General features: G+C 51.3%; 1 protein-coding gene across 2 annotated transcripts; it reads right to left on the bottom strand.

Annotated features, from left to right (window-relative positions):
* Positions 1–253: 253 nt before the first annotated feature.
* On the bottom strand, positions 254–21,147 carry LOC114438353 (membrane-associated guanylate kinase, WW and PDZ domain-containing protein 3-like). 2 transcript variants are annotated; one of them, XM_028409626.1, is made up of 21 exons: positions 21,075–21,147; positions 15,772–15,823; positions 15,438–15,693; positions 15,235–15,351; positions 14,614–14,733; positions 13,873–14,046; positions 13,603–13,798; positions 13,082–13,152; positions 12,661–12,828; positions 12,169–12,338; positions 11,996–12,086; positions 11,755–11,926; positions 11,031–11,646; positions 10,885–10,948; positions 10,398–10,613; positions 10,042–10,323; positions 5,194–5,388; positions 5,033–5,109; positions 4,802–4,948; positions 3,860–3,998; positions 254–2,508 (listed from the first exon to the last, which is right to left on the bottom strand). In XM_028409626.1, the coding sequence occupies exons 2-21, from the start codon at positions 15,811–15,813 to the stop codon at positions 1,646–1,648; spliced, it is 4,176 nt and encodes a 1,391-aa protein (XP_028265427.1). In that variant the 5' UTR covers positions 15,814–15,823; positions 21,075–21,147; the 3' UTR covers positions 254–1,645. The 2 variants fall into 2 exon arrangements, with proteins under 2 accessions (XP_028265427.1, XP_028265426.1); XM_028409625.1 differs by lacking the exon at positions 21,075–21,147 and adding an exon at positions 16,852–16,956.
* Between the last annotated feature and the right edge of the window lie 21 nt (positions 21,148–21,168).

Below are 21,168 nucleotides of genomic sequence, written 5' to 3'. Positions count from 1 at the left end.
ATGATAATAAAAAGGAGAATTCAATATTTAAAACATCACATTTTCGTTGACAATCTTTGGTCGTTACATCTTTAACATAAACCTTCAATAACACAGCTGTGTTCTGCAGTTTCCCCACAGGGGGCAGCAAAGAGTTCTGTTTGTATTTTTAGAGTTTAAAAATTCTTTGTAACCAAGAAAAGAATGGTTAAACATAAATGAACAGACGGATTATTCTTTCCAACATTTTTTAATAATGTATAAATGTCTCTGTATTATAATGCTTCTGCTGTGGAAATAATCTCAGTGGGAACACAGTGACGGCTCGTAGTGAGCGGAGCTGGAACCTGGAACAGTTTAATGAGAAACATAACATTTATTTTTAAAGTAGGTTTCCTTTATGGAATAAAAGAATGGATGGAGACACAGAGACTCAGTGTGTGTCTGTGAGTGTGGATGTGGACAGGGACAGACAGGAAGTGGTGGCATGGCTCTGCAGCCACAGCATCAGTTTGCAGGAAATAAAATGAGGCACTTGTTCTGATCCGGAGCTGTGGCTCACCCTGCTGTCACCACGGAGATGGAGCATGTTGCCATGACACTGTCACCTTATTGACAAGCCAACGGGACCACAGCTGGACCTGACATCTGTGTGTGTGTGTATATATGGCTCTGTTACATCATCAGGACAAAGACTTTTTTTCTACAAGCAAGCAGGCAAATCAAACCATCTGATTCTATTTAATATCTAATATTAATATTAATGTCATCGAGCCTTTACAAGTTTATAAAAATAAAAAAATCATTCCAGTGTTCTGCACATGCTCAGATTACAGTCAGGAAACTCGTCTCAGGTCAGACGTTTGCATACAGAAGAGGGATGATGATGAGGATGATGAAGCCACGTGTGACTGATGGTGTTTCTCAGCTGATTGGATGGAGGTCAGACCCACCAATTACACAGAGAGCAGTGTGTTTCAAATGTGTGACATCATCACAGGAGATCACCATGGTAACCAGCCTGACACTGAGACAGTTACTATGGTGATGTCCCCCTGTCAGACCACTGTAAACCACGCTAACGTTCAGCTAGTGATCATCAGTTCTTGTTCAGGTCATGTTTAGCTACTGTACAGCTGTGAAGCGTGTGTCCAGCTACAGTTAGCCGGCCTGATGTTCAGCGACATCATTTAACTGATCAATAATGTTTCAATAATGTCCGGCTAAAGCTGAACAAGCCGATTAGCTGTCATTCAGCAAGCACCTTGGCGGCTGATGCTAAGCTCACACTTTGATCATATTCAGATACTGTCCAGATGTTGCTTAGCTCTGTCCAGCTAATGCTTAGCAAATGTTTAGCTAGCACTAAAGTAAAATAAGAAACTGTAATCGGATTACTGTAACATCTTACTGCCCAACGCTAGTTACCATGGTGACCTTCTAGCATGCTGATGTGGCTTCATCATGGCGGCGTACTGAGGGATGATGGGTAAGACAGCGACTGGATGTGCATCCAATCGGAGGGCTCACAGCGCAAACCAGCCAATCAGAAAAAGATGTGTGTCCTGTCAGGGGCTCTATCAGCAGGCCAATCAAAAAAGCCCTTTATTGTAGCCAATAAAAACATCAGCGAATGACAAAGGAGACTGTCCGCACCGCAGGCCAATCACAGAGAGAGCCCGCCCACCAGCTCCCGCCTGCCCAGCTGACTGCCAGTCAGAACCCGTGTAAGTCTTTGTGGGCTCGGTTTCAGCCATGGGCCCGGCACGTGCCCCTGTGGACGGGGTGACAAAGCTCCGCTCCAATGGGATTCCTCCCTCCACCCTGAGGTGGCGATGCTGGCTGCTGATAGGCTGACTTCTGATTCGCTGTCAGACTCCTGCTGGTCCTCTCTCGGCATGAGGAAGGAGAACGCCGCCTTCTGACCTGCAGCTGAACTCCCAGGATGCTTTGCATGGCTGGAGGTGCTGTCATCGCCCTCTTTCCTCTCCTCGTCCTCTCTCACCCTCCTCCTGCTCTTCGTCTCGCTCCTCCTCTTCTCTCTCTGTCGTCCTTCAGACTCCTCCAACCCCTCCTGTGGCAGCAGGGGGTCCCAGGACTGAGTTTCGTTCCTGGGTAAGCTCCTGCTCCTTCTCCCCTGCTTCCCGTGGTCACCTTGCCTCTTTGGCCTGACTGTCTGACTTCTCCTCTCCTTCTCCTTCTTCTCCTTCCGTCTCCTACTCTCCTCCTCAGCCTCCTTCCTCTTGCTCCTCTCCTCCTCCTCCTCCTTGGCCTCCTGATTCCTCCTTTCATCCTCACGTGCTTCCTTCTCCACCAGGTCCAGGTCCAGGTCAGGAGGTCCTAACCCTCTTCCTCCTCCTCCCCCTGATCTTGGTTTGGTTTCTCCCTCTCTCCTCCTCCTCCTCTCTCCTGTAGCACCTCCTCCTCCCATCTGCTGGACGAGAGAGGTGGTTGTCGTGGTTACTCCTTGCACCTCCTGCTCCTCAGTGTGAGAGGAGGGGAAGGGAGAGAGGGCTCCTTCCTCAGGGCCTGATAGACACACAGAACATTGATCATTTTCATTACCGATCACTCTGCTGATTGATAGGAATTGATCAGTGGTGAGAAATGTCTGTTACAATAAAGTCATGTCATAAAGCTATAAACTGACCAGGCCAGGTTTGATTGACAGGTGTGTCAGCCTATCAGAGATGCTTTCAGCACAGACACATCAGGCTGAAATATGTCAGGACAGTCAGATTACATAAAAAGTTGCTCACTGCATTAGCATGTAGCCAGAAATGGTAATAATTGCTAAATGCAAACATGTTGATGCTAATGATGAGATGAGTGTAAACACAGCACGGCATGTGGACGTGTCTGTGGGACAGGCTGATCCACCAACACTTCATGAATGGACATGTCTGCGTGCAGGAAATCATGTCACATGACACATGGAGATTCACAGTGACCATGACGACGGAGCGTGAAGACGACAGAGTGAAGAAAGCTCAGTTACCGACCGCGAGTTCTCAGTGCGTCCAATCACGTAGAAGCAGGGCTCACCCTGTTTAGAGTTGGTCATACAGAGAGAGAGGCTGGACAGCTCCACTGAAGAGGAAGAGGAGGAGGAGGAAGAGAATGGGGAGGAGGAGGATAAAGAGATGGAGGAAGAGGAAGAGGAGGAGAAGGGAGAGAAGGGGTAGGAGGAGGAAGAGATGGAGGAAGAGACGGAGGAAGAGGAGGAGAAGGGAGAGAAGGGGTAGGAGGAGGAAGAGATGGAGGAAGAGACGGAGGAAGAGGAGGGGAAGAAGAGGGAGAGCAGGAGGAGGAACAGAAGGAGGAGGAGAAAGAGAAGGGGGAGGAGGAGAAAGAGAAGGGGGAGGAGGAGGAAGAGGAAGAGCAGGAGGAGGAAGAGAGGGAAGAGAAGGAGATGGAGGAAGAGAAGGAGGAGGAGGAAGAGGGAGAGAAGGAGGAGGAGGAGGAAGAGGAACAGGCGGGGGAGGAGGAGGAGGAAGAGACGGAGGAGGAGGAAAAGAAGGAAGAGAAGGAGGAGAGTAAAAACAGTCAGACAGGCAGCAGAGCTGAGGCTGGATGAGTTTGGGGTCAGTGGTAGATCTGAACTCTGATGATCAGTCAGTGTCTCTGTGTGTGTGCGTGTCTGTGTGTGTGTCTGTGTGTAGACTGACACAGTCACACATGTCCTGCTAGGTTTTAGTTTTTAACTGAGGTCTGATTTCAGGTTTGGTGCATTCAAGGACCGTTGGAACCTACAGAGTCTGACCAGGTCTGACCTCAAACTTCATCTCTGTGCCGAAGCCAAGTGACGTGTTAGAGGAAGATCAGCAGGGGATCAGAGAGCAGACAGGAAGTCACCTGACCTCAGCTGTGTCAGTCTCACCATAGTCAGGGACGTATCCGTTCCCCTTCTTCAGGACCAGGTGGATGCGATGTCCTCCTCTTCTGATCTGCTCCACGGCCTGACTGTGAGTCATTCCTGCTGTGCTGTCTCCGTTTATCTCCACCAGCTGGTCAGACACCTACAACACACACACACACACACACACAGAGAGAGACAGAGACAGACAGACAGACAGAGAGAGAGAGAGAGAGAGAGACAGAGAGACAGAGACAGAGAGACACACAGACAGACAGAGACACACACAGAGAGACAGAGAGAGAGACACACACACAGAGATAGACACACAGACAGACAGAGACACAGACACAGAGAGAGAGAGACAGAGAGACAGAGACACACACAGACAGACACACAGACAGACAGAGAGAAAGAGACAGAGACACACACAGAGACAAGAAAGACACACACAGAGACAGACACACACTCCTGGTCACCATCAGCATGAGGCTCTGCTGTGTTTCATGTTTGTGTGGCTGTAGCACCCCCTTCAGGACGAACACTGGAGCAGCTGTGGGCCTGACGGCAGCCCAGGTCACAGACAGGAAGTTCCTGCTGCTGCAGTTCCCCTGGTGTCCACTAGAGGCGGGCTCACAAGGTGAGTCCACACTCATAAAGCTCCATATTTAAACTTTGGGGCTGAAATAAAGGTCAAGGCGAGGTCAGAGCGGTAACCATGGTCATGATGTCATGTGACCGCTGAAGTTTGTAGCTTAGCATTAGCTCAGCCTCTGTTGTTGCTTCAAATATCATTGGGTGGAGTTGATTAGTGAGGATGATCCTGCTGATCATTAACCCAATCATCACAAAGACAATGGAGGAATCCTATTGGCTGTTTGGGAGGCTAGCTTCCTGGTTCAACTGGAGGACGCACGTCATCCCGCTGCGTTCGTGCTGTCAGTCAGAGGGGCAGTGGACACATACCTGTATCTTGTTGCTGCGCTGGGCTGGACCCCCCTCCATCAGCCCCAGGACGTACAGGCCCATGTTGTACTCACTGCCCCCCCGCAGAGAGAAGCCGAACCCCGTGGGACCTCGCTCCAGATCCACGCTGTAGAACTGGGACCCGTCCTGGCAGAGACAGACAGAGACACTGCTGTAACACTCTGAGGGGCGCGCTGAGCGCCGCATGCAGGAAGTGACTGTGACAGCGACCTTTGACCTCCCTCTGGATCCCTTCATCACCCGCCCATCAATGTCCAGGTCTGCTCCGTCTGCCAGAGAGGACGAGTCTGCAGAGGACAGGCCAGTCAAAACTGTGTGTGTGTCTGTCTCTGTGTCTCAGTGTCTGTGTGTCTCTCTGTGTGTGTGCGTACGGTGCCGTGGTGTGATGCTCAGTCTCAGTGTGTTGCCGGCCCTCCTCAGGATCTGGGCCAGGTCTCGGTGCTGCAGTCCCGCCACAGGCCGGCCCTCCACGGCCTCCAGCTGGTCCCCGGGCTGGATCTGCCCACTGCGAGCCGCTGGGCTGCCGCGCCGCACCGTCACAAAGCGGTGAGACATGAGGGAGGGGGCTGCAGACAGGAAGTGACATCATCAAAAGTGAATGACAGCTGCTCCACCTGCAGGCTGCAGTGTGAGCAGGGACAGATGTGGACGGCCGCCCGTGCCCGCTCTGACAGCGAGCTCAGGCTGAAGCTGCTGCAGGAGGAGTGGACCAGCAGCTCAGTCTGCAGGGGGCGCTCTGCTGACAGAACGGGGTCCTGAGGAAGTCTAACATGTGACGCTGATGAAGTTAAAACAATAATTTATCATTTAAAGTCATGTGATCCTAAACATGTCCGTCCATTAGTCAGACCTTCTTCGTCTGCACCGTCTGTCCCTGAGGAGACATGTTAACCAGAGACAGTGGACAGAGGCTGGTTCTTTCTAGAAACCATCCACTTCTGCTCCTTCCTCCTCCTCTGAAGGAGAATGGAGGGAGGAGGAGGAGGAGGGAGGAGGAGGAAGAGGAAGAGGGAGGAACAGGAGAAGAGAGGGGAGGAAGAGGGAGGAGGAGGAAGAGGAAGGAGAAGGAGGAGAGAAGGGAGGAAGAGGGAGGAGGAGGAGAAGGAGAAGGAGGAGAGAGGGGAGGAAGAGGGAGGAGGAGGAGGAGGAAGAGAGGAGAGAGAGAGGGGAGGAAGAGGGAGGAGGAGGAAGAGGGAGGAACAGGAGAAGGGAGGGGAGGAAGAGGGAGGAGGGAAGAGGGAGGAGAACGAGGAGAGAGGGGAGGAAGAGGGAGGAGGAGGAAGAGGAAGGAGAAGGAGGAAGAGAGGGGAGAAAGAGGAGGAGGAGGGGGGGAGGAGGGTGGATGAGGGAGGAGGAGGAGAAGGAGAAGGAGGAGAGAGGGGAGGAAGAGGGAGGATGAGGAAGAGGAAGAGAGGGGAGAGAGAGGGGAGGAAGAGGGAGAAGGAGGAAGAGAGGGAAGAGGGGGACATCCCTTCGAGCTCAGAGACAGTCTGAACAAACAGACTGCAGGAAACCGGACCCGCAGGCCGAAGCAGGGAAACACAGGCCGCCTTCAAAGTATCAAAGTCTGTGTGTGTAACGCTGATAAGAGAGTGCTGAGCTCAGCATGTCCGGGCGGAGGAGGAGGCTGACGGTAACCAGAACCTCCGACACCTGTCAGATCATCATGGCGGCCGCCCGCTAACGCTCCACAGCTGGATCTGGATCTGCTAACGCTAACTAGCCGAGCTGAGCGGGCCTCACATGACTTCCAGATCCAGCCACTGCTGAATAATGTATTTAATGAGGAGGAATATCAAACTCGGAGAGGAGCGTGTGCTCCCTGCACACCGCGCGATGCGTTCACTGTCTGCCCCATGAATCATGCATCAGGACATTTGGCGCATCCCAACAACGCCCTGAGACTCCAGAAGGATCAAATATTAAACCATGAACGCCAGCTGCTCCAACTGAAGCTGCCTCCATGCTTTCACTGAGAACATCATCATCATCCTCCTCATCCTCCTCCTCATCATCCTCCTCATCATCAGTCACAGTCCAGTTTCTGCAGAAACATCAGGAAAATGTTTCCAAACAGACGATAAGACGGTGTGAGGAAACCGCCAGCAGCTCGCCAGATCAAACTTGAGTTTACATCGGCAGCTGCTGTGAGGGTCTGTTTATCTGTGGGAGGGCCAGTGTGTGTGTGTGTGTGTGTTCACCTGTGCTCCAGTTTGTTAAACACACACAGCTCAGGCGGGCCGCTGAATTATGGATTAAAACTACTATTAATAGAAAGTTTTTGCTAAAAGTGCACCGCTAATCTCTCGCTCTCTCTCTCTCTCTCTCCCTCTCACACAAACACACACACTCTGGATCAGAAAGTTCAGTTTGAGGTCTTTGAGGTCCTTGGTTTGAGAGGAGAGGTTTGGGTCAGTTAGGGTAGCTTCTCGGTTAGCTCAGAGTAGCACTTATCTTTCTGCTACAGTTGTCACAGCTATCTCACTTAGCTTCATGGTCTCGTTAGCATCTTCTTGTTAGCATAGTGTTGCAGTTTGTTGCTAGCTTGTTAACAAACACCACATGATGATAATGAGCTCCACTTCCCTCAGCTCCTTCATGCTAAACAAAGTCATTTGTTTTATGATGAGTTATTGTTGACTAAACGTTGGAGAAAACCAAGATGGCCTCCGTTTTCATCATGGCAGCTCCTGTAGGTCAGGGCCTTACTGATTTTAAAAAGGTCAAAGTGCAAGTGTGCCTGTGTACACACAGCCTGTGGTCAGACACACGTGAGGACAAAATGTTTTTAGAATGTGACATTAAACAGTCAGTCTGTCAGGTCAGAGCCACAGCTGGACACAGACGCACATCTGGACACATGCAGACACACATCAGCTCTGAGAGAACTCTACAGGCTTACTGTTACACAACAGAGAGAGGGGGTGGGGAGAGAGGGGGAGAGAGAGAGGGAGGGAGAGAGAGAGAGATGGGGACTGACAGAGAGAGGGAGAGAGAGGGACAGGGAGAGAGAGAGAGAGGGAGAGGGGGGGACTGACAGAGAGAGGGGGGAGGGAGGGAGGGAGGGAGAGAGAGAGAGGGAGAGAGAGGGAGGGAAGGAGAGAGAGATGGGGAGAGAGAGAGGGAGAGAGAGGGACACAGAGCGAGAGAGAGAGAGGGACAGAGAGTGAGAGAGGGACACGGAGAGAGAGAGAGGGAGAGAAACACAGGGAGAGAGAGAGAGAGAGAGGGACAGAGAGCGAGAGAGAGAGAGGGACACGGAGAGAGAGAGAGAGAGGGAGAGAAACACAGGGAGAGAGACAGAGAGAGAGAGAGAGAGGGACAGAGAGCGAGAGAGGGACATGGAGAGAGAGGGAGAGAAACACAGGGAGGGAGAGAGAGAGAGGGACACGGAGAGAGAGAGAGAGGGAGAGAAACACAGGGAGAGAGACAGAGAGAGAGAGAGAGAGAGGGACAGAGAGCGAGAGAGAGAGAGGGAGAGAGAGATAAACACAGGGAGAGAGAGAGAGAGAGAGAGAGAGAGAGAGGGAGGGACACAGAGAGAGAGAGAGACAGAACCACAGACACACACACACAGACATGTTTTGAACCTTCAGAAGCTGACAGTAAAATAAATACATAATTCTGCGTTCTGAGCGAACAGGAAGTGCTTCCATGGAGCGGTCCCACCATGGCTCCATGTGTTTACTCAGCTGCTTCAAACGTCCTTCAGATGTACAGAGAGCCACAGAGCTCACACACCAGCAGCCGAACAACACGAACACTGAGGGACATGTGAAGCTTGTCCGTGCAGAGCAACAAGCAGAGCCCGGCGCTATAATCCGGCCCGTGTGAGCAGTCATGTGGTTCTGAACGTGAATCCATCTCATATCATCCATAAAGTTCAGGCAGTTAACTGATGCACGTGTCCAGTTAGCTTAGCATTAGTTTCTTGTTTAGCTTGACTGGTGGTTGTTTAAGTACGAGTATTAATATCACAGCTAGCTTAGCTTCAACATGTCTCTGTGATATAACTGACCAATGTTCACTGAGCTGCAGGGTCATGTGACCTGAGACTGAAGCTGATGACCGACACATGACGGAGCCACATGTTGAGCCTCACAGAGACAGAGGTACCACCTCACACAAACACACACACACTGAAAATACTTCAGACATTCCTGAGAGCTGATAGAGACTGAGGTGGAGGAGGAGGAGGGGGAAACAGGAGACAGGTGGAGGATGGAGGACATGGACACTCCTCAGGTTACCACTCCACTCTCTCTAGTTTTAAAGAATCTGTAAAGTAAACAAACATCATGTGACCCACAAACAGCTGCTGGCACCTCACCCTGCAGCCTCCGTCCACACTCACAACCCACACCCCCACCGCAGGACTTACGTCTGGAGTCCTTCACAGTTCTCAGAGCTGACTGCAGCCGCTCCAACATGATGGATGTCCTGACAGAAAGAGACCACAGCTACACCAACTGTCCTCCTGTCTGTCCCCGACAGCCTCTGTCTGTCCTCCTGTCTGTCCCTCACAGCCTCTGTCTGTCTCTGACAGCCTCTGTCTGTCCCTCACAGCCTCTGTCTGTCTCTGACAGCCTCTGTCTGTCTCTGACAGCCTCTGTCTGTCCCTGACAGCCTCTTTCTGTCCTCCTGTCTGTCCCTCACAGCCTCTGTCTGTCTGGCTTTCCCTCTCTGTCCTGTCTGTGAGTGGCAGGCTGTGCCTCTAAGAGTGGGCGAGCGAGTATGAGCTGAGCTGCAGAGAGAGAGAGACAGGGGGAGGGGGCGGGGCTAAAGGAGAGCTGATAACAGTGGGAGGGAACAGAAACTCACTCACATACAGGAGGGGGGAGGACTATTGACAGTGGAGCTGATTGTTATGTGGGGAGGAGGAGGACGTGGAGGGGGGGGGGGGGGGGGCTTACTCAGCTGGACCTCCTTCCAGCTGGCTGCAGCTGAACAGAACAAACAGAAGCTCAGGTGCTGCTGGAATCAGCCAGAGACTGGTTATGAAGTGACCATCTGAGCGCGCTCAGTCTGCTCTGAAGACAAATATCTGGAACCACTTCTGCTTCATTTTAACTTCCTTTATCATGATGGATTTTTCTGTCTTATTATCTGTGTCTTCTGTCCTCTGTCCTGACACAGGAAGTGTCTGTCTGAAGACATAGACGTCTTTTGGACCAGCAGACACAGCCTGGTTCAGGCCTTCCAGACTCGCTGTCACTCACCTCCACTGACTTCCTGCGAGGCGATGACGAATCCAAAGCCTTCTCCCGGCCGCCTCCTTAGCTCCACCTCCATCGTCTTTACTGCACCTCCTCTCCCGTCCTTGGAGACAGCTCCCAGGGCTCCTCCCCCTCTACCTGGGGGGGGCCCACCGGCGCTCTCCTCCACCCCCAACAAGTCACGTGGCTCCAAGGTCAGTGTCACAGGAACCGAGTCCAGGAAGCTGGTGCTCTGGATAAGTGTTGAGACTGGGGGCCCGTTGGGTGTCTGGGCAGGAGGGGTCCCTGGAAACAGAGGGGAGTCAGAAGGATGGGGGAGGAGCGGGTGACAGCCTGAGAGCAGAGGGGTTCTCACTCACCTTGCTGGGTCCCTGGAGCTGGTAGGTGCCCCTCCTGAGGACTCTCAGGGGCCAAGCCAGCCTGGCTGAGCAGGGGAATGCCTCCCACCAAGGCACCCGTGGAGGGGGAAGGCAAGTTGGCTGAGGTGGGGGGGTGAGAGGAGGAGGGGCCAATGCTGTGTGGGGAGGGGAGGGGCTTGTAGAGGTTGGGGGTGACTGCTGGGGAGGAGACTGTGCCTGGAGGAGGAGGAGGAAGAGAGCGTTAGAGAGGAAATGATGTCATCGGGTTCAAACTCCGTGAGGTCAGCTGACAGACAGTCGGGACCTGAGATGTCCCGAACTCCTCCGCTGCAGGAGCACAGAGGCTGTAACCATGGAAACTGAGGCTTCAGGAAGTCTGTTAGGCTCCTCCTTCCTGATGAGGTGTTGCGATTGGTTGTCACGTCTGTCTGTCTGTAAGCTGATCAGACGGGCTGAACCTGACATGCAGCTACACGGCAGGGTTTACCTCCTCTGTAGACCAGCAGGACCACCTCAGCCTGTTTGGTATGTTCCTGCAGGACTCTCTGCACCTGAACAATGACACACACCTGTTTATCATTTCTGCAGGTTGTCCATGAAAGGAGGGCCCTGATTGGCTGCTGGACATTTTACCTGGGACAGGCTGAGGCTCTGGACATCTGCTCCGTTGATCTTCACAATGGCGTCTCCTGCCTGCAGTGAGGGGCACTGTCTGCGGTCCCAAACCCGCCTCACTACAGCCAGTTGACCTCCTTGTCCTCCCGCTGTCACGCTGAACCCCAACCCCCCACCCTCGCTTTGTCCAAGGGCCACCGGCACAAGCTCCCCTCCAGAGGCTGTTCCGGGTGAGCCAAGAGGGAGCACCAGTCCTGGGTTACCACGGGACACCGGGGAGGACACTTGGTGACTGGCCGGGCAGCCGTTGAAACCGCAGGGTGGAATGTCTCTGGGTGGCGTCAGGGCAAGGGAGGTCTGGGGCATCGGCGGACGCTGCACAGGACCTCCAGGAGGTGTGGAGGACGGGGTGTTGTTGGTGGAGGTGGCGCTGGTGGAGTTTTGAATGAGGCCCGTCTCAGGCTGAGAGAGGGGCAGTTTGGACACATTGTGGGAGATGGGGAGCGTGGCGGAGGAGACGGGCAGCGTAGATGTGGACAGGTCACTCTCTGAGGACTTGGAGCTCTGATGTTGGAGGAGGGAGGAGGAGGAGAGGGCAGGGAGAGTGCTGCTGTTGTAGCGAATCAGAGAGGACCTGGAAGAGAAGGAGAAAGTTCAGCACCTCAGACCCTTGGGTCGGGTTAAGGGGGCTTGTGGTCCAGAATTGGACTCACATGCTAATGATGCTAATGCTAACACTGACCTTCGAGTTCCAGCACTGGACAGGCCACCATCAGAGTCACTGTGATTAGGTGGTGTCCTTACTGGAGGGGGCGGTGGACCCAGAGGGGGGTCAGAGGATGTGGGGGTGGGCGGGCCTGTCAGGCCGTTGGTGATTGGCTGAGCAGCATAAGAGGACGGAGTTTGTGCCAGACCTGGATTGGAGAGAAAATGATTCAAACTATGCTCGGTGCTGTGTGATGTCATTTCATGGTCACCCTGACCTGGCGTGCTGCCGTTGGCATCCAGCGTGCGACTGTATGTGAGGTGTGTCTGGCCGTGGTTCCAGGTAGCAGGCTCACTGGGCGTCTGTGGCTGCAGGAGGAGGTCAAAGGTCAGACATTTCAAGAGTACTTCCTGTCTCAGTCAGATTGTCCCCTGTTCTGTGCTGTGTTACCGTCTCCAGGCTCTGTTTGGGGCAGCCGTCCGGGTTGTACAGCATCGGGTACCCTCTCCTCAGGACCACGTCCACGCTCTGACCCATTGGCACCGACTTCAGCATCTCCACCACCTCCTTATGGGAGCGGCCCAGCACGCAGGTGTCGTTGATGTAGACCAGGATGTCAGCTGTGGACCACACAGTCAGAGTCTTTGCTCAGCCTCTCAGTGATCAGGGACGCTCAGGACGTTTTACTAACTGCCACTGCTCATTCAGGATGCACTGCTGCACTGTAACCATGGTAACATCACACTTCCTGCAAAGTATGATTTGTTCTTCCTGCCTCCTGATCTTCAGAGCATGTGACACTGTGTGTGTGGATTAGTTGGAGATCATAAAATTCTTGAATAAAAAGTAAACAGCAGCATAATCCTCCAGAGGGGGGGGGGGGGGGGGGTAATGCTTGCTCCACCTCTGGGTGTAGCAGCAGTAGTAGTGGTAGTTTGGTACCTGTATTGAGAGCAGGCGGCCCTCCAGGTGTCACACTGTACACCTGCAGAAACTCTCTGGGTCGACTTCCTCCGACGATATTGAAGCCGAAACCTCGAGGACCTTTGGAGAGCCGAGTGTGGATGGAGTAACCCTTCAACTGGCTGGGCTGCTCTGTGAACTCTGGTACTAAAGAGGAAGAGGAGGAGGAGGAAGAATGAGCAGACACAGGTGACCTCACACTCAGGGACACCACAGCAGAATGCTCATTGCACTTCTGATGATAAAGTTGTGTCTGTGGATCTGTGCTGCCCCCTGCTGGCTGCTGCTATCAAAACAAAAGCCCCAACAGAAAGTTACCATAGTAACAGTGGTCTGTTCAGTGGACCGTGATGTTTTGGTGGTTATGAGTTACTGACATCATAAATGTAAACACACTTACGCTCTGTGCAAGAAGTCGTGTCTTTGTTCTGAGTACGAGGGTCCAGCCAGCTGGTCGTCTTTGATTTATGACTGACAGGGAGAGAATACATCATCATCATCATCATCACTATCATCATCATCACTATCATCATCATCATCATCATCATCATCATCACTATCATCATCATCATCATCACTATCATCATCATCACTATCATCACCATCATCATCACTATCATCATCATCATCACCATCATCATCATCACTATCATCATCATCATCATCATCATCACTATCATCATCATCATCATTACCATCATCATCATCATCACATCATCATCATCATCATCACTACCATCATCATCATCATCATCACATCATCATCATCACCATCGTTATCATCATAACTATCATCATCATCACTATCATCATCATCATCACTATTATCGCCATCATCATCATCATCATCATCACTATCATCATCATCACATAAGAAATGCCACAAAAATAACTGATCAATACTCAGCGATTGATACTCACTTGATGTAGTATGGCTCTCCTGAATCACTGAAGGCCAGCTCCCAGTTTTCCGGCAGCGGACCTCCTTCTCCTCCTCCTGTTCCTCTCCTCCTTCCCACTCCTCTTCCTCCTCCTCCATTCTCGGTTCCCTCTCGACTTCCTGTTGCCGTCTCCCATGATTGGCTGAGAGGCAGGGTGGACGGAGCTCCGGCTGAGCCTGCAGGTGGTAAGCAGCACACAGGTGAGACGGAGCACAGGAGAGTGGGATGTAGGAGACGTCTGTCCCCCTACCTGACGGTCCACTGTCCTCCTCGCTGTTGTCCCCCTCCTCCACAGCCTTCTCCAGGTTACTCAGAGACTTGCTGCGTGTCCTGAAGTTCCTCAGCAGGTTCCGGTGTTCCTGGTACGTGATTGGTGGACTCTCTGGACCGATGTGGACAGGACGGGGGGTCCCATAGTAGTTCCCTGTGATTGGACAAAGAAACAGCTCAGTGAGTGTGTCTCTCCTTAGAACTCGTCTTTCTGGTGGTGGTGTTGTGTTGATGTTACAAATGAAAGGGTTAAACCACGCAGGAAGAGGAGAAAGGAAAGAGAAAGACGAACACGTAGAGCCTGTCACAGTGAAATCAGAGCGGACGAGGAGTCAGTGTGAACGTGTAAATTCAGTTTCTATTTCAGTTCCATTAATCCTACAGATTAACATGTGTGTGAATGTAAAGACAGGCAGATTCAGGACGTGGGGGGGGGGGGGGGCAGGTTCCTGAGGTCTGAGGGATTAGAGACACAAAATCCTCTTTTCCTCCCAAACACTGTAAAAACTGACACATCACTCTAAAAAGTCTAAAAAGTTACAGTCACAGCGTGAGCTACTGTCAGACCACCAACCAACCCGGAGCACCTCACGACCGCCTGGACACAGTGCATGCTGGGAAATGTGTGGTTAAAGTGTGTTTATTTACATGCTGCCAGACAGAGTTGAACCTGCCATCAGTCGGTACATCTTCCTCCTCTCAGTCTGCTTTGTTTTCATACCTTTGAACTTGCCGCTCTCCAGCAGAGCTCCGGACTCCTCCAGAGAGAAAAACTCCTCGATGGACACAAAGTTGTAGTCCACACCAGAAATCTCTCCATCACGGGGCTGCCTGGTCGTACCTGCAGGGAGGAGGGCGTGACGTCATCAGAGAGAGAGAGTGTGTGTGTCTGTGTACGGGTGTCAGCGTGTGTCAGTGTGTGTGCGTGTCTGTGTGTCAGTTTATGTCTGTGTCAGTGTGTATCAGTGTGTGTCTGTGTGTGTCAGTGTGTGTGTCTGTGTGTATCAGTGTGTGTTTGTGTGTATCAGTGTGTGTGTCTGTGTATGTGTGTGTGTATCTGTGTGTGTGTCTGTGTGTGTGTATCAGTATGCGTGTCTGTGTGTAGCAGTGTGTGTATCTGTGTGTGTCTGTGTGTCAGTGTGTGTCTGTGTGTATCAGTATGTGTGTCTGTGTGTATCAGTCTGTGTGTCTGTGTGTGTGTATCAGTCTGTGTGTGTGAGTGTGTGTGACTGTGTGTGTGTGTGTGTGTATCAGTCTGTGTGTGTGTGTGTATCAGTCTGTGTGTGTGTGTGTGTCAGTGTGTGTGTGTCTGTGTGTATATCAGTCTGTGTGTGTGTCTCACAGGGCACAGCGCGCAGGTACAGGTTCTCTCTGATCAGCTGCTGCAGCTGGCTGTCCATGGAGCCTGGAGTGAAACACTTGCTGAGGTACAACCTGAGGTCCTTGCACAGAGACGAGCCTGACGCACAGACAGGAAGTGATGTCACAGTGATGTCACAAAGCGCTCACTGTTGAAAATGCAAAGGACCTGTGTCTTGACCTGACCTGGTGAGACAGTCTTGATCCTGATTGGATGAGGACAGGAGTTGAGGACCCCTCTGACGTCCCCGAGTGTCATCCCCAACACGGGCGTCCCTCCGATCTCTAAGATGATGTCTCCCACTGTGGCTCCGCCCCCAGGGGCCGCCGTGACAAACGGGAATTCCCCATAGTCAGCCCCACCCCCGATGGCCAGGCCCAGCTCTCCCGAGCCGCCGCCGCCACCGCCACCGCCACCAAGCGGGACGAAGCTCTCCTGCACCTGCAGACAAGGATGGAGGACGTTCACTGACAGGAAGCCAGTGTGGCGGCCTGCAGGTGAGACAGAACCTTCTTGTACCTTGGAGCGCCAGTGCAGCTTCTTCACTGTCGCTTTAGACATGGCGGCCGAGCTGCAGACAGGAAACAGGAAGTTACTGAGTATGTTCAATGACACGCAACCTCCCCGCTGCACCTCCTCATGTCTTCATGGTGCAGATTTTATTTTGGTCTCCAGGCAACAGAAACGTGTCATCAGCAGAGAACAGCTTCCTGTTTGAGATCATCGACTCACTGCTTCAGTCAGAGAACAGCAGATGGTGGCAGACAGCAGGGAGCCACACACACACACACACACACACACACGGGTATATAAACTAACAAACACATGCAGACTGGCCACTGACACCATTTCATTTCTACACAGTCATACCCACAGGGAAACACACACACACACACACACAGCCTGCTAGACGTTGTACATTAAATATGGATGAGCATATGTGAAGGTGGGAGTCAGTGGAGAAACAAACAACGATGTCCCAGAGCCGCGACTCACACTCAGAGCTACAAATTCAGCTGACAGACAGAAACACATGAGGAGGAGGAAGAGGAAGAGGAGGAAGAGCAGGGGGAGCAGAGGGAACATGTTAGGAGGTGAGGAGAGGAGTGGAGGATGAGATAAAGGAGTCAAAGATTGAGTTTGAGAGATTAAGATTTAGTTTCAGTCCCCGGGGGAATTAAGTTTAGCAACATATCAAAGAACAATAAACAGGAAAAGGAAGTAAACATATGATGGGGGGGGGGGGTCTCCTGGTATCCTGCTGAGGAGGTGCACAGCTGTGATAGGAGAAGGTCCGGAGTACAGTGCACACAGGTGAGTGTGTGAAGGAGTTAATGAAGAGTTACACAGGAGTCACACACCTCCCTGTGTGTGTGTGTGTGTGTGTGTGTGTGTGTGTCATCGTGAGCTCAACATGTGCTGCTATTAACACATCATTAACATGCTCGCTCGCCCACCTGTCTCTCTCTGCCACTTCCTGTCTGTCGCCTCGTTTACTTCAGTCGACCCTGCGTCAACATAAAAGCCCTTTCCAATAATTCTGTGTGTGTGTGTGTGTGTGTGTGTGTGTTTGTGTGTGTGTGTGTGTGTGTCCGGTACCTCTACAAATGAGTGCTGTGAGCCGCCATGCTGCTGTGACTCTCTTCTTTCTGTGCTCTCTCGCCCTCTCTCTCTCTCTCTGATAAGCCTGGTCAGAGTTCAGTGTGTGCAGGGAGTGGAGTGTGTGTTTGCAGGAATGTGTGTGTGTGTGTCATGTGACCTTCACTAAGTTAACACAACCAAAGTCCTGGCAGCTGAGTTAGGAAGTCACGTCAGATTCAGGCTACAGCTGGCTCACTGACACCATCACGAGCCAGCCGCTCTGTGACTGGACGTGATGGTCAGTGAACGTCAGCCATGATACAAACATGATGTCCAAGAGTGCACAGATTCAGTCCTCTGATGTCCAAGAGTGCACAGATTCAGTCCTCTGATGTTCTGAGTGGATTTATACCCAGCAGGTTGATGTAGGTCACACAGACGGATGTGAGCGCGCTCAGTGTGCCCTCATTTGCTTTGTTTTTCTGTATGTAACCCAGTTCTCGTCACATCTCTGCGTGTGTGATCCGGCCTGTCAGGTCTGCTTATAGTGAGATATAAAATATATAAACTGGCTTCTTAAAAAGAATTCCACTGTATCATTCAAAAGTGTTAATAGAACCTATTTCTTGCATTCTGGTGGATTTTGACAGAATGTAAACACATATTTTACCCACAGAAGTAAAGGGTTAACTCAAGATTCAATAATAACTCCTTATTTATTTTAAGCAATACGAAAATGAAACAGTTTTGTCAACCAATGGCAGTACTGTCAGGATCGCGGAAGTGGAGAGGACACAAGTGCGAGACAGGAGCGGTTCACAGTCCAACAGAAAGTCTTTACTTTCCTCTGGAATCAAAAAATAAGGTTTCTTCCCAAAAACGGGCTTTTGTCCCTGGCTTAGCAAGTCAAAAATATACATGGTGTAAGTTCATGGTTACCAGGCACGGAGCATAGCCGAAGCAAAGGCTGGCAAAGCATGGATACGAGACACGACCACATGTACCCAGAATACACTGACACCGAGCGAGGGGAAGACACACAGGATATACAGAGGAGCAGGGACGACAATGAGACACAGACGGCACAGACCACAAGGAAATCCAACTCACAGGGACACCACAGGAAACACCAACACAGGACTTTCGTAGCATGCTAACAAATGGAGCGGTGAATCATCCAGACCAACAGAACCAAAACTAGAACCGAAAAACTCAACAGCCTCAGACACTGATTCACACAAGAGTTGGAACCAGCCTGCCGACTCAGGAACCACCAATGTTCTGGAGATGTTCTGCAGGTAAGACCCCCACAGAACTCACAAGAGTCACCATTCTGACATGTTGTCATGCAAAAACACAACTCTATCGAGCACCGCGTTCTGACAGCTCTTCTTCTTCTGAGTGGGACCACCTGACCTGGAGAGGACCACCTGGATCAGGCAGCGTATCACTAAGTGAACTGTGTGGAACCCTAAATGTTCTGGATGAGTCAGTGTTTGTCGGCGCTGCCTGCTGCTCAGTGAGGCGCCGAGGGAGGCATGTCAGGATCAGACAGTCGACTTCAGAGGAGCAGCGTCTCCTCAGGCTCACAGCCTTCATCTCAAACATCGCACACAGGCACAGTCCTGTGGGAGTTGTAGTCTTTAGCATCAAAGATCTGTAGTTCTTCCAGGAAACAGCTGAAACAAATGAGCGTTTATTCGTCTCTGCTCATGTTACATCCTGTTCAACACAAACGCCTCGTCAGCATGTGTCTTTGAATCATGTGACCGTCAGTGCGTCGGAGTCTGATTCTGCAGGAAGGAGGTCAGAGGTCACTGCATGCTGAGGAGGAAGAGAAGGATGAAGATGATAATGAGCTGCTCTGACAGGAGCTGTCGGCCTGAATCTGCAGACACACGGCCGGCAGCCTCTGATGACATCACCACTGCCTCATCAGTCCACAGTTTCTATGGAGATGGAGGAATGCTGCGGGTCAGAAACAGCACAGAGTTCTCTGACAGGGATGCTTGATCAATGACAATCCATCGATTAGATCAGTCAGAGCAGAGATTAGATGGATCCCTCATACTGACTCTTCTTCTGTGGTTTCAGTCAGATGTCACAGTAACAGTGCAGATTTATTCTCTCATCGTTATTTAAATGTAAAAGAGAAATTTAATACCTAATCAAATTATTTATCATATTCAAAATCTATTTTCTGATGCTCTGTGATGTTCTCTGATGCTCTGTGACGTACTGTGATGCTCTTTGAGTTTCTGTGATGCTCTGTAACTTACTGTAATGCTCTATGAGTTTCTGTGATGCTCTGTGAGGTTCACTGATGCTCTGCGACGTTCTGTGATGCTCTGTGATGTTCTTTGATACTCTATGAGGTTTTGGATGCTCCGTGACATTCTGAGATGTTCTCTGATGCTCTGTGACATTCTCTAATGCTCTGCAACATACTGTGATGCTCTATGACATACTGTGATGCTCTGTGATGTACTGTAATGCTCTGTGAGTTACTCTGATGCTCTGTGGTGTTCTCTGATGCTCTGTGACGTTTTGTGATGCTCTATGAGGTTCTGTGATGCTCAATGAGTTTCTATGATGTTCTCTGATGCTCTGTAGTGTTTTCTGATGCTCTGTGACGTTCTTCGAGGTTCTCTGATGCTCTGTGACATACTGTGATTCTCTGTGATGCTCTATGGCGTTCTCTGATGCTCTTTAGTGTTCTTTGATGCTCTGTGATGTTCTCTGATGCTCTGTGACATTCTCTGATGCTCTGTGACTGTCTCTGATGCTCTGTGACTTTCTTTGATGCTCTCTGATGCTCTATTAGTTTCTGTGATGCTCTGCGACGTTCTCTGATGCTCTGTGGCATTCTCTGTTGCTCTGTGACGTTCTCTGATGCTCTGTGACGTACTGTGATGCTCTGTGACTGTCTCTGATGCTCTGTGATGTCTCTGATGCTCTGTGACTTTCTTTGATGCTCTGTGAGTTTCTGTGATGCTCTGTGATGTTCTCTGATGCTCTCTGACTTTCTCTGATGCTCTGTGACGTTCTCTGTTGCTCTGTGACGTTCTCTGTTGCTCTGTGACGTTCTCTGATGCTCTGTGACGTACTGTGATGCTCTGTGGCGTTCTCTGATGCTCTGTGATGCTTTATGAGTTTCTCCGATGCTCTGTAGTGTTCTCTGAGGCTCTGTGACTTTCTCTGATGCTCTGTGACTTTCTCTGATGCTCTGTGAGGTTTTGTGATACTGACCGTGTGATCTGAAATCTGCTGGAATGCTGGTTGAACCTTAACCCAAGAACAACCAACACACACTTTCTCTGTTTGTTTGGTGCAGCAGTGAATGTTCCTTCATCTAAACCATGTAAACACTTAAACTAAAGACACAGAAATGTGTGGCAGCGCTGAACTGTTTGATCTAACTGTAAAAGGTCATGAGTTTAATGGCCTCACACACTTCCTGTCACTGGGGTTCGGTTAAAGCAGCAGTGCACAAACTGCAGATGTACACAGAGGACGTCTCCCTCGGTGATGTCAAGCTTTGGACCACACAGGGGGGTGCTGGACACAAACTTCACTGTAATGACACAGCCCAGTGCATCCTGGGAGTGTGAGTCTGGACCAGCGCAGCCCTTTGTCTCTGTGTTCTCCAGAGCAGTCAGGATTTATGACAGCAGTGAAACACGGACTGCTCCTTTAACTCACTGTCAGGCTCTGGTTGCCAGATCAGCAGCAGGTTTACCCCCTTTATATGAACACAGTTCTGCAGTTCAAACACACTGACCATCATCATCCTCCTCCTCCTCCTCAGACATCACCTCCTCACACTACAACCAGCACCTCCTGCCGCTGCTGCACCTCCTCCTGAGTGCACTCTTCAGCATCACACTGTACCTCCTCCTCCTCCTCCTGTTACTCCTGCTGCCATTCATGACAAACGGTCAGAGCAGACAAAGAGCAGCTTCTATAGCGCAGACCACCATGTAAACACACACACGCACACACACGCAGGTCTGATGGAGGATGCGGCGGGCAGAGCTCGGCACCTCAGCCCAGCAGCAGGCTGTGTGTCTCGGTCTAAATGTGCTGACGGCGCCGTTTGTACCTGCAGGAGAAAAAAACACGCGCGCGTCCCCCAAACCGGGTTTCTCGGTCAAAACGACCGATAGCGCGCGTGCCCCGGCAGCCTCGTGCCACACAAACGGGATAAAATCAGACAGAAAAAGAAGCCGCCGCTCCGTTACCTTCATAGTTCCTGCCGCGTCCCTCCGGTTCCGCGCGCCGCTCCGCTCTGAACCCTCTCCGGGCTTTTAGTGTATCGATCCTCCCTCCGCGCTG

Source organism: Parambassis ranga, chromosome 7, assembly GCF_900634625.1.
Source record: "Parambassis ranga chromosome 7, fParRan2.1, whole genome shotgun sequence".
Lineage (NCBI taxonomy): Eukaryota > Metazoa > Chordata > Actinopteri > Ambassidae > Parambassis > Parambassis ranga.
This window is presented reverse-complemented; position numbering and strand designations above follow the sequence as displayed.